Below are 13,741 nucleotides of genomic sequence, written 5' to 3' on the forward strand. Positions count from 1 at the left end.
TATAGGTGGTAAGGGTATGAACACACTGTATTTCTCAGTAGGCTGTGACTTGCCCAAGGTTCCACAAGTGGGAGCTGAATTCATGGTCAAGATTTTGTAGATTGAGGCTCTATATTCTTTCTGGTTAGAGATGGAAAACTAAGGTACAGAGGAGGAGGATCCTATATGGGCAGATCACAAAGGTAGACTAAACCGAAAATACCTTAGTGACTTCTTTGGCTCAGATTGAAAGGACTTTATTTTGAGAATTGAAGACAGACACACTGGGCTAGTTTATGGCCAGATTCCACTTTGATTGGAGGCCACCATAATTCCCCATTTGGCTTCACACCTGAATGCTCAGCCATGTATAAAACAATGGTGGTCAGTCAGGCTTTTTCAGGTTGCACAAAGCTTGGGCTTCTACCAAGAAAGAGATTAGGCCCTAAGGCCAGATCAAGTCCTGGTTTTACCACTTACTGGCTGTGTGACTTTAGGAAAACTGGTGAACTTCTCTGTTTAATAAATCATACCTTTTACCTTATGTGAGGGTTAGTGAGTTGGTGTATGTAAAGTGAATAGGAGAGTGTTGACCCATATTAAGAGCTCAGTAAACATTAACTCTTCTTTCATTTTTATGATCTGGCTTTCAAAAGACCCATTTATTCAGAGCTGGGAGGGGATTTTGAATCTTCTAGCTCAATATCTTTATTTTACAGATGAAAAAACTGAGGCCTAGAGAAATGATGTGGCTTCTGAGCTAATATGTGACAGACCCTGGTCTCTGAATCACTAGTCAGGGTGCTTTTTACTGTACTAGCCTCCCTGTAAATAAGTCTTTGTTCTTCTTATGGATAGAAGACAGAATCAGACCACTTCTCATATCCACTGCCACTATCTAGGTTCAAGCAAGGTTCAAGCCACGCAACCTTGGGTTCCGGCCATCGTTATTTCTCTCTGGTTATCATTGCAGTAACCTCCTAACTGGTCTTCCTGATTCCACCCTTGCCCCCTTCCATGTCTTCTCACCTCAGCAGCTTAGAGTGTTTTTTGTTTTTCTGTTTGACAAACCATTACCTCCTCTGCTCTCTCACTTCATCTCCTATTACTCGTGTCATTCTACTCCAGTCACCTTGCCCTCCTTGCAGATCCTTGTACATGCCAGGCACTCTCCAGTCTCAGGGTTTTGAGTTTGCTGTTTCCTTTACTTGGAGTGCTTCTCACCAGATATTTGCATGGTTTGCATTTCTTTCAGATATTTGTTCAGTTATCACCTTGGTGAATCCTGCCCTGAGTATTCTATTGCAGTTGCAATCATCTTGTACTTTCCATTTTCCTTTCCTGCTTTCTCCAGCCATGGCATTTATTACTTATATTCCATATTTCTTTAGGTAGTTTATTGCCTACTTTTCTCTAGCAGAATGCAAACATCATGAGGGCGCTGCTTTTTCCTTGCTGTATCTCCAGCATCTAGGACAGTGTCTGCCCCAGTCACTGAATGCAGGAATGAGCAGTGTGATAACAGGACCTGTGGGATAGTCAGAAGGGTGTGTTTTCTCAGGTATTTTTGTTACAGACTAAAACTAAGCAAAGTGTGATACTCTTATTTAAAGAGTCCTGTCATGGCATGGGACTTTCCCACACAAGAAAATTTACCCTTTTTTTTGAGACAATCTGCTTATTTTTGTATTTGCACAGCTAAACCAACATACATATATCTTTCTGGAATTAATTACTGGAAAGCCAATACTCTGTAAAGCCAAACAAATACAAGAGCCACTTTCCTAAAACTCTATAAAGAATATACAGTATTTTAGTTCTGGTGAATCAGGAAAAAAGCCCACAATTGCCTCATTCTTTCTCTTTCCGGGTTCTTAGAGAAATCTCAAAGATAACAAAATGTAGGCAGGAGGTCAGCACTCATGAATCAGGCTTCATCTTGACAGTCTTTTTATAGACCTGTAACAAAGTGGAGTCCTGAAAATTGTGTTAGGTAATGGGGATTCTGACAGACCCTTTAACTCTGTGGAACTAGGAGGTGCTGCTATAATTCTGCTTCAGATGAAAATTTCAAGTGTTTTCATTAGGTACAACAGCTGTTTCTATTGCAGATAACAGATCTCAGAGGTGGTGATGCTGATATCAACTTCTAGTGGTCTCAGAACACAGTGTAGCTTGTACAATTAGCTTTTTAAAAAATTATTATTTTTTCCTGCACACGCAAATTAACTCTGTAGCAGTAAAAGGAAATTACTTACTTGCTACCGGAATCCTCTGAAAGTGATACGATCGTGCTTTGTAGAGTCACACTGACCAAATTAAAAGCCCTTGGGAAAAATTTGGCACTGCGTTCCTTCCCATTCAGGTCTTCCTAAAGACGTCTCAGGAGCTTCCATTTAGAAAGCTAGGATCATTACCAGGGCTTTTAATTTGGAAAGATTGGCTGCTCCCCAGTGAGTCTTTCTAGATACTCAGTGGTTGGGTTGAGTGGCTCTGATGTGTTCCAGCCTCAGAGGCCTTGACTTGACTATTCTCCTGACTCCTGCTTGCTTGCAGGTATGTTTTCCAGCCCGGGGCCCTGATCCATGGCTATACTGCTAAAGCTTATCTGCAAGATGGATGCTATCATTTCATTCTTTCCACAAATGCACATATCACTCCTCCTTGGAGAATTGGAATCTGTTTCTCCAATCCCCTGATTCTGGGCTGGCCTGTGACTGCTTTGACCGATAGAATATGGTGGCAGTTGCTCTGCCAGTTCTGGACCTAGCCTTTCAGAGGGCTGGTGGTTTTTAAATGCTTCCTTTCTCTCGAGATACTTCCTCTTGGAACCCAGCTTTTGTGCTGTTTAAAGCCTAATTCACATGGAGAGGCCACATTTAGGCCCTCCAGTCAGTGTCTCAGCTGACTAGTATCAGTTGTCACCACATGTGTGAGCCATCTAGGAGTCCAGTCCATTTTAGCCTTCAGGTGACTCCTCCAGTCCCAGGCACAGAAGCCACGAGATTGAACTGCATGAGAGACACTGAGCAAGAACCACCTGACTAAGTCTAGTCAACACATAGAACTGTGAGAGATAACGTTGTCATTCTAAACCACTATATTTGGGATGATTTTTAACACAGCAATAGATAACTGCAATAAGGGCAAAGCGGGAAGCTGCGGGCCAAATACTCATGAATGTGGGCATCAGAACACTAGTGTAGGGTGAGGTGAAACTGGTGGTTGTCTACAAGATGCAGACAGGTATAGATGGATGTCAATCACTCTTCCACCTGTTTGGCTAGTCCTTGGAATTTCATAATTGGACTATTCTGTTATCTATTGGATTTGCAAATATAAATATTTACTGTACAAATGCACATATTTCTGGGAGGGATAATGCTGTAAACCAGGGTATAAGGGTACAGCAGACTTTTTGTGTAGGGTCAGATAGTAAATATTTTAGGCTTTGTGAGTTATATGGTCTTTGTGGCAACTACTCAACTTGGTCAAGGTGACATAGATGATACTTAAGTGAATGGCATGGCTGTGTGCAGTAAACTCTTATTTATAAAAATTAGTGGTTGGTTGGTTTTGACCTGTGAACTGTAGTTTGCTACCCGCTGTGCTAAACAATTATTTCTATAGTCAGCAGAAATATTTAATTATATCACTTGACTCTGATGAGCATTGGATTTCGTTTACCTCTAGCTCCAGTTCATCCTGCCATTCCTTCTTAGTCTCCTCCTAAATTTGAAATGTGCTCCTCAAGCCTCTCTTCTTATTATATACTCTTCCTATGCCATGTCATCCACTTAAATGATTTCAGTTACCGCCAATTTGCCAATGACTTAGAAAACTCTATCTCTATTCAATTTTCTACTCAGAACTCCAGACTCCTGTACTTCACCTTGGATATCTTGATGGCACCCTAAGTTCAGTGCACTTTTGGGCTAGTTATTAGCCTACTGTCTCTTAACTCCAAACCCACCCTTCTGTAATTAGCTCTTTGATGCTGGGACTGGTACTCTGGAAACCCCATTTCTGCTTTGCCAGCTCTTTGTCTCCATCAACATGGGTCAATAGAGGGACACTGTAAAACCCAAGGAGAAAGGAGGGACTTGCTGCTTCCTGGTTATTTGCTGCGGACTTCCCGTCTGCTTGGAGTTCCCATGAGCGTCTATTCAGCAAAGTTTCTTTGCTCCAGAAACATATATTCTTTTATGTCGTAGCAGTGGAATCTAGTTTTTCCAAAAGTTGCCAGATTACCCCCATTAAAACTGCCTTCTTTCACTCCACATCAGCACCAGTTAGTTAGTGCCCGTTCCTCAGAGGTCTAAGTCTCAGCCCTTCACGACCCCTCCTCCAAGTTCAGGGACACTAGCACCAGCTAAATAGCACCTGCTAGTAGGAGATCTGAATTTTGGCCCAGCCAGGTCCCTGCTCCAAGTTTCTAAGTTTTAGTAATTGCAACCTCTTCTTTTTGATTCTCCAGCCCTAGGGGGTGGTAGCTGTTTCCTTTAATTGCTTCCTTGGTGATGAATTATTGTTTTCCTTTTCAGTTACCTATTTCATACACAGTTAACTATTCTGTATATTAAATTCCCTTTCAAATACCTGGTGTGGTTTCTGTGGACTCTGAAAGAGTTTATGTTCTCAGCCAAAAGCTGCTTTGTTGAAGTATTTCCTTCCTTCCTTTGCACCAGCAAACCTCTTCCTATTCCCCGCCTAGTGGCTCAAGCCCAATGTCTGGGCATCATTCTAACCTTTTCTTTTTTCTAAACTCCCATATGCAATCAGTGAATAAGGCCTGTATATTTGCTTCCTGAATATTTCTTACGTCTGTCTGCTTCTCTCCATCTCTGTGCCTACCAGTGTACATCAAGTCACCTCCTTATAACTGACCTCCCCAAATTTCTGTAGCCCCGATCTGTTTTCCCACTATAGCCCTAGCGATGTCTCAAAAATACTTATCAGATAAATATTAATACTTCCAGAAACATAGTTTTTGTTTTTTTGTGATACGCGGGCCTCTCACTGCTGTGGCCTCTCCCGTTGCGGAGCATAGGCTCCGGATGCGCAGGCCCAGCGGCCATGGCTCACGGGCCCAGCCGCTCTGCGGCATGTGGGATCTTCCCAGACCGTGGCACGAACCTGTGTCCGCTGCATTGGCAGGCAGACTCTCAACCACTGCGCCACCAGGGAAGCCCTGGAAACATAGTTTTTAAGACCAAATCCTTAACGTAATTTTTTTTTTTTTTTTAATTTAATTTTATTTTTTTTTTGTGGTACGCGGGCCTCTCACTGTTGTGGCCTCTCCCGTTGCGGAGCATAGGCTCCGGACGCGCAGGCTCAGCGGCCATGGCTCACGGGCCCAGCCGCTCCGCGGCATGTGGGATCTTCCCAGACCAGGGCACGAACCCGTGTCCCCTGCATCGGCAGGTGGACCCCCAACCACTGTGCCACCAGGGAAGCCCCCTTAACGTAATTTTTAAGACCTTCTGTGATTTGACTTCTTTTGCCTCTGCACTTCATTTTGAAATATGCTCCTCGTTCCTTTGTCAGTTTTTGAATTTGCCATGTTTTCTTAGCATTCTTGGTACAAACTTATTCCTCTGTGTAGAAATCTCCCTTTTCATCTGGATAATTACTACTATCCTTTAAATGTTTTATAAATATCACTTTCTCAGAGATGGATTTTCTGATCTCTCAGACCAGATTATATTCCTCTTTGACTCCACAGATCATTGAACATCCACTTTTTAAATATAATAGTTAGTAAACTTATAAGTAGCTGTTTAATAACTGTCTTCTTTCCTAGATGGTTAGGCCCATATAGGCAGGGGCTGTGTGTGTCTTGTCCAGCACAATATCCTTAACATACAGTGTTCTTTCAGGCACAGTAGATATCCAACAAATATTTGCTGAGTTCAGTTGATTTCTGTTCTATGCATTTATCATAGGGCCTATGAATTGATTACAGAAGACACACATTTCTGCAGATGAATTGGAATCCCTCATGTTTGACTTTACCTCTTAAACTGAAGGCTTCTTTGGTTTGCTCTTCTCACATCTCCTGACACCAGTTCTCCCTTTGTGGGTTCTTACCGTGATTGGAGGAGATGAGTGGGGAGTAGATTAATCAGAATTTATCACCTTTAGCTGGTCTGGAGACCCAACACTACTTACTCCTTCCTGCATTGCCAGAGGGACCCGTGGTATCACACAAGTCTCCCGAGTAGCTGGGGCCAGGTGCATCTCGGTGCTTGTTTTGCATAACTCAGGTAACCAATGAAGGGATGTTCTACTTCTAACAACCCGTCTGTTACTCCTTCACCCCAAACATCAATGTGCTAGTTCATTTGTAGTTCCGTGAAATGTAGCCATTACTCCTCAAGTGACAATTATGGGAAAAAGTGTTGGGGAGCAAACTAAAACATTGATGAAAGGGCTTTAAAAATATCTATAATAACCAATAATGAAGGAGCAGATAACGAAAATACAGTTTGAAAATGAGCGTGATAAGAGACCCGTAAAACCATATGACCACAGTCAGAAAAGCAGCAGACCTTAGGAAACAGATTAAATAAATCCATATTTGATTTTGGCTACACTTCCAGGGAGAGAGCTGCACTTGTTTTAAAAAGAAAACAACCAATAAAACAACCCGAGGAATTTCCTTTTCCTTTTATCTTTTAAACGGATTTGACCCAAGATGGACATTTTCTTTGAGAATAATATTTCTTTTTCCTTCAGCTGAAAGTTTTACCTTTTGAATTGTATTCCACACACATTCTTCATCGTTTCTTCTTCCTTCAAGGGTGTCCATAGCATCTGCCATTAGTGACTGCAGCTGTGGCACCAAGATAAAAATTATCAGTGTGGAATTCACACAGAAATAACTTCTCTAAATACACAGATTAAAACCTAATTAAAAAATCATTTGTACGCTGATGATTTTATTACTCAACTTTCCGACAGTGAACACTGCCACCTCATCTCTGCTTCAGTCATTACCAAGTATTATTGCAGATATAAAATACTGGAACAATGGAAAGATTCTAGAAAATTTGTAGAAAACATTTGGATTTTAATGTAGTAAGTGTTGATGTTTTGTAAAAACGGATTTGGGTTGTAAAGAATGAAGGTGGTAGTTAATTCTCTCAGAAAATGGCATGTAGTACATGAACACATTTTAATATTTTCTCCTGAGGCTAATGTATCATAATTCTAGGCATCATGCAAAAGCTCACCAGAGGACCATACTAAAATTGTGTTGTTTTATTGCCTCTTAAAGGATCTAGCTCATTTATGTTCTTTTACTATTCTTTTCTTCTCTAAAATTTCAAAATAACCAGGATTACTTTTTTAGGTTCCATTTCAAAGGCAAGTTTAAAACATCCCACCCTTTGCCCCGAACTGCCGTATTCCAATTTAAAATAATCCTATACACACACTTTATATGTGGCTGCAAAGTAATGAGGCCACATGAAGCCATGGGATATTCAAAGCTAAAAAAGAAACTTCTCTTAAAAATGAACATATACCAGCTCAGTTCACCATGGCGTCAAACATTATGAACCCTTAGATAATCATTCTGTTCCTTAGATATTGCAGAGCTTAAGCAGGAAGGTAGAGAGTCGAGTCATTCAAAACTCTTCTACTGAGTAGTCACTGTTTATATAGCATCATAAAAGGGGTTTCGAGGATTGGTATGTAGGTTAACCTATGCTTGGAAGCTGGAAAGTAAAATCTATTACTTAAGGTGATGAACCCTTGCAAGATACATGATTTTTAAATATTTGGCTTGCAAATATACATCCCTGCACATTTACTTTTTTTCTAGTAGGTATATAAATTATGAAAATATCCCATGAAATCCTGTTTTCCAAGGTTTCGGGTAGTGGAATGTTGCACTAACACATTAGTTAGCAATGTTAATAATACTAGTTTTGTGCTCTTTGTGTATATTTAGAAATATAAGTATTTCCAGAAAAAAGAAGGCTGCAGATGTGTGGCTAAGAAGGCCTACGTGCAGAAAACTCCCTTGTATTTTTCATTTAAATCTTGAATGTGCTTTTCAGGAATTCAGGATCAACATTGTGCCAGCTTCTTAAATTAACATTTTCTTCGCTTTCTTTTATCTCAGAGGAGCATTAATCATCTAAAATTGGCTATAATATGCACTTTGAAAGCTCCACACTTACTGCACTCCTGAATGCCTTATGAATGGCAGGATAAACACTTAGCCTTTTAGAAGGTGTTCTGTGCACATAACCATACAGGTTTAGAAAGTATTATTGCCAGTTTTGACTTAGTAAATTCTTGACTAATAGACTTTTTTTCTCATAGTTTTAATGTTTAGTATGTGGAGTTTTATTATATAAAATATTTTATTATTTATTATATAAAACTACTCAGCTTTATATGCTTACTTTGAATCTCAGTATTTAATATACTTTTACAGGTTCAGATGAACATTATAAATGTTGGCAGTTCATTTCTTGATTAATTTGTAACAATTTTAAAAGCTCAAAGAGGGAGGGTTCCTTTAGTTATCTGAAAATTACAGTTGATGAGTTTGGGTTGTTCTCATCCTTGCTATGTGAATTCAATTCAGGTCTATAATTAGTTTTTGCTACATTCAATTAGAGCCTCAAAGAGCCCTTCCCAGCAACACATTAGGAGCTTTATATGGAGTGAATTTTACCTTTCCTTGAATGGCCAGCACACTGATTAATAATTGTTTTTCAAACGAGGTGCTATTGTTTCTAATATAAATTATGGTTATAATATCTTGAACTAGTTTTTGACAGGCTCTGTGTTTTCTGAGTTAATTGGTCGATTCAGTTAAAGAAAAAAACACCCCACCATTTGACTACATTTTCCCCTCAAGACAGCTCTCTTAACTAAATGTACGTATGCGTGTGAGTGTTGGCACTGCCAACATATATGTGACATTAGAAGTAAATAAGAAAATTCTATGGATGGTTTTGTAGGGTCAGTTTTCTATCCAGCAATTACTGTTTTTTCCTCTTACTTTTCCATTGAAGAGAATCCTGTATTAACATATCTTGGAGTTAAGAAACAATGTATTAAAATTTCACTTTACTTGAAACAAAAAAGCCTGACTCAAAATATGAATAATCAGCCCTCTTCCATATTTTCATACATCACAAAGGTCTTGCTATTAAAAAAAAAAAAAAAAAGGAAGCGAGTCAGGGTGGGCAAATAATACACACACACACAAACACATTTCTACATTTTCCAGTTTCTTAATTAGAATGCTTCATGAGGGTTGGGGAGTTTGCCCTCAGACTGCATTTATTGTCACATTCTTTTTCAGACCATATCACTCTTTTTATTGGCTCAGGGCTTGTGAAAGCCTTAAACAAAGAAAAACAAATGCTTACCAATTCCGCCTCCTGTTGACTGATGTCCTGTAGATAGGGAATGGTTGCTAGCTCGGCCATTGCTTGATTGATAACCTGGGACTGCTCCTTTACTCTCTGCAGCCGGCTGAGGAGGCTGGCATATTGCAACTTCTCCATCACTCCTGAGCACGCATGAAAACTCCCCTAGTCTCCCAGTAGAAGGAAATGTTTTAGAACAAAACCATAGAAATAACCTCTCCCCGGGGATTGAAGTCAGGTCAGCTGAATAATAACATATTTAGCTCCTCTGAAGTAGTGCAAATAAATGTTTTCTTCTATTATTTTAGAGAATTGTCTGTACCCTTCCTTCAAACAGATGAATGTATTGATATATAAAAGGGAACCTTGACAGGGCTGTTGAGAAGGATTTGCAGGTGGCCCTGCCTAAGGAATCTGGGATGAGGGGAAAAGGACTGAAATTGAACCTGAAGGATTTGCAGGTGGCCCTGCCTAAGGAATCTGGGATGAGGGGAAAAGGACTGAAATTGAACCTGAGCTCCACTCTCCCAGTGGGGATCCCACAGAGCTGTGTCCATTTAGCGGGGGTGATTTTATCTATGTCGCCAAGGCATCATAAGAGTTAAGAGTTGCCCACTGTCTTGTTTATACAAAGGAAGATTTCTTATGCAAGTTGAATCGTGAAAAATGTTATGCAAGTGGATTTCTGTCTAGCCCAGTGGCTTACATTAAACCTCCAGCTCTGCTTTTATCTTTAGTTCTCATTGGATGGCCATGGACTCTGGCTTCTCTCATTGTGGCATTTTAATGATTTATTCTGGGTCCTAGGACCATTCCAGCAACTGACATGATCCATCTTGAAATAGACTGTTGTACACTTGTGAGGAACACCAACCCCCATGAATCTACTGGTGTTTTAGGCTTTCTTAAATTGGGGCACACTTATAATTAAGGTGGGCTACCTCTGTGTTTGCTACTGCCAGCCATAGAGAGGACATGTTACCTTCTCTAAAAAGTTTAATACAAATTGTACTGCTTGTTAGGTGAGACAAAGTTTATCATAAAATTCTCACATTTCTGTTTAGGAAAAAGTACTTCTGACATAAGGGGGCATCTAAGGGTTCCTGTCATGTTTGGAGGGTGATGAAAAATGGGAAGTCACAGGAGGATTTAGTTTGGTGATGGCATTCTGAATCTTGGTGCTTAGAAGTGGAAGCCTTGATGAGCGGCATCCCTTTATGCGGTCGGGGAGTGGAGGTTTCCTCTTTGACCACCTGCACCAGAATTACTAGGCTTGTTGGTTAATTAGGAAGAGTCCTGGACCTTACTCAGTGAATCACAATCTCTTGATATGTGGCCCTAGAAATATGAACTTTAGCTATACAAAAATGCAAATATTCAACTATCAAATATTCAAATATCTCAAAAAGAAGTTGGAGAATAAACTACTACCTTAAAGTTTAGTATCTGCACAAGGACTATTTTAGTTTGTGCATACTTATAAAACAGATTTTTCTGCCAGAAATTAGAGAAGGCAGATGTGACTTTTCCTTCTTAAAATACTCTCTTCTAAGGAGAAAAATTATTAGAAACTAGCATTACTAAAGAGCATCGAAATTTGAATTTGAATTTAGAAGGCAGTCCTTTCTGAAATGTCATACACATATCTTGATTGACACCAGCCTCTAGAATTTGGCGCTTTCCTAGAATCTTGGTAATAAAGAAAGGTTGAGCACCATTGCATTATATGCTGTATTTCTTCCTAACATCTATCTCTGTCATTTGACTAATGTCTCTTTATCCCTGCTAATTTGTTCTTTCCAATTAATAATTTATCTGAAAACCTATAAACCTATAGGAGCAATGACTGCAAATTGTGGATTTGAGATCCCTTCTCTGAATTGAAGAAATAGCCAGCCTACCCACTGAGTTTAAACATGTAGCTAAACAATGGATACTGGCAAATAGAGGAAAGCAAGTTGCAGGAGAAACAGTTTTCTTTCCGAAGAAAAATTACTTCCTTTGTCCTTCTTTAAAATAAACAGTGTGGCTGGTTGTAGGAAAGTGGTGTAGTGACTCAACTCCAAAGTGCAGAAACAACTGCGGCCTGCTTGGAAACATAATCTATCAGTGTGATTTTCCAAAACATCAGGACAGTAAAAATAGTGGAAGGCAGTGGTGCTTTGTTAGCTTGATTGTTGGATGCATAGCAAAACAGGAAGTGCTCCTTATGAATAGGACACTAGGGAAAGGATACAGTTGACTGCTAATAGTCCTTCCCCCTCCCCCAAGCCAAATGCCGCTTTGGTCATCAGGAAACTACAGATTAATATTTTACCTATACAAGATTGGGGTTTTGAGAGATAAAGTGAAGAAGAAATAAAAATTAATAAATTCCAGCAGCAATGCTTTAATGCTGTTGCTTTAAGAAAATCAAGGAAATAATGAAAAATGAAGGAATTAGCTCACATCTAATGCTAGCAAGGGCTAAATCTAAAGGCAAGTAGCCCTCTCAATGAGACTTCAGAAGTGATCAAAGAGCTGCTTAGCTGCTGGAGAGAGTGTAATGAAGTGGCCAAGATGGAAGATAAAACCTCACACAGGTACAATGAAGGTTAGGTAAATAGCAAGTTCAAATGAAAGCTTCAGCCAGACAATTGTCTACATTTAATAGCAGGTATGGATGAATGTTTGGAAAATAAGTGGCACAACATAATACTGCTGAAAAGCAGAGCCCAAGTATTGGGAATGTATTTCCGTTTGACATAACATATAGAAACATTAATTGCAAAGAAAAGGGGTAGGGAACACATATTATTGTTCATTTCCAATGTGCATATATAAACAATTTTTGTGCTTCACTTGGAGGAAATTAAAAGTAAAATTAACAAGGTATTCAAAACCTGGTTAGTTAGGTCATTTTTTGGCAAGTCAGCCTGTGAAGGAAGCTTCATGCCTGGCAAGAGATTTTATTATTTTAACTCTTTAACACCCTATGAAGCACAGTACATAAGGTGCAAACTGACAGCAGCCAGTAAAGTTAATGAATGGAAAACCACAGCAGCATTCAGTAGCACGTGAAATAATTAGTACAAAGATCCAGAGAAGAAAAAATACCATTAGAGCAGAGCTACTGGTTGAATGGGGTTGATGTTCAGTGAGATTAAAAGACACCAGATAGGAAGGTGGGAGAATATTTTAGACAATAACTCTGAAAATGCCAGAATAATTTTTGTCTGGCCATGTGCTGTGTCCCTAACAAAGGAATCTATAAAGGTAAGGAAACTGGTGTCAGAGTGTAAGGAGAGTTATTTTCTGAGACATAGAAACATTATACCAGGAATGTCTTTGTCTTCTTCACCAACTCTTTCTACCACCTCATAGCAAGAGGTAAAAATTCATGTTTCCTGGCAAGCCCTACTGTGGGCAGTAGATCTACTCCATGGCTAGAGATGACACCTCTAATCCTGCCTTTGTGACGAGATCTGAGTGCAACAGTGATCTAAGGAAAAGAATTCAAAATCCACAGGACACTTGCACAGTCTTCATTTTAGAAGACTATGTAATTTCAAAGTATACAGCATTTATAAAGAAAAAGAAGTGTCTATAAAACAGTCCTTTTGTCATAGTAAATGAAAACCAATACAATTAATTAAAACTTTAAAAATTCTTAATACTTTACAAAGTACTTCAATGTGGATTATATGCTTTTGGTCTCACAACTCTGGGAGGTGAGCATGGCAGGTAACAGCTTATTTTATAAATGAGAATAAAACAGCTCAGAGGTTAAGTGACATCCTAGGGTTATATAGCCAGAGCACAGCCTTGGACAAAAGTCTTCATCTATAGGTGTCACAAGCTAGGGTCACAGCTGATAACGACAATGCAATGCCTAAATACTCAAGTGGATGGCACTTGACATCTGACACACACAAAAAAACACACCTCAGGGGATCCTAAAAACACTGTTGAGGGATTCTTGGGTCACAGTTAATTGTACCATGTAGGAATAATTTCTGCTCACTAACTCATTTCTTGCTGCATTAAGCTAGGTTACCTTTGCAGCCAATTTTATTCAGTCCTGCTTTATGAAGCTGTGGTTGGGCATATAATGAGAAACCTAGAGGCCAATATTTGGATATTCTTGTGGTCCCTGGGTACCTGTGGGCTCACTTGCTTCAATGTCATTTAAGCTCTGAGACAGTCTTCCAAAAACTATTTCCCATAGACGCAAACATAAGAAAGTTGATGAAATCCCTCACAGTTAACAAAATGGTGCTGACTCATTCTAAAGAAGACGGAGTCATTCCTTAGATGCTAAGAATCTTGTTCATTATGGTTTTCAAATCTCCTTTATGGGACACATAGGGACATGCATATGCACGTTT

At 39.6% G+C, this 13,741-nt stretch overlaps 1 protein-coding gene and 1 long non-coding RNA gene across 2 annotated transcripts in view; one reads left to right on the top strand and one right to left on the bottom strand.

The window, feature by feature from the left end:
* The window catches only part of LOC136794241 (uncharacterized), a 372,844-nt gene that overhangs the window by 57,163 nt on the left and 301,940 nt on the right, over nucleotides 1-13,741 (top strand). The gene's annotated exons all lie outside the window — the stretch shown is intronic.
* The window catches only part of SPATA16 (spermatogenesis associated 16), a 238,980-nt gene that overhangs the window by 26,224 nt on the left and 199,015 nt on the right, over nucleotides 1-13,741 (bottom strand). The window contains exons 8-9 of the mRNA XM_059065460.1: nucleotides 9,375-9,539; nucleotides 6,731-6,814 (exon numbers count right to left, since the gene is read on the bottom strand). Of these exons, the coding sequence (XP_058921443.1) occupies nucleotides 6,731-6,814; nucleotides 9,375-9,539 (249 nt within the window). The remainder of the gene's footprint in view (nucleotides 1-6,730; nucleotides 6,815-9,374; nucleotides 9,540-13,741) is intronic.

Source organism: Kogia breviceps, chromosome 5, assembly GCF_026419965.1.
Source record: "Kogia breviceps isolate mKogBre1 chromosome 5, mKogBre1 haplotype 1, whole genome shotgun sequence".
Classification (NCBI taxonomy): domain Eukaryota; kingdom Metazoa; phylum Chordata; class Mammalia; order Artiodactyla; family Physeteridae; genus Kogia; species Kogia breviceps.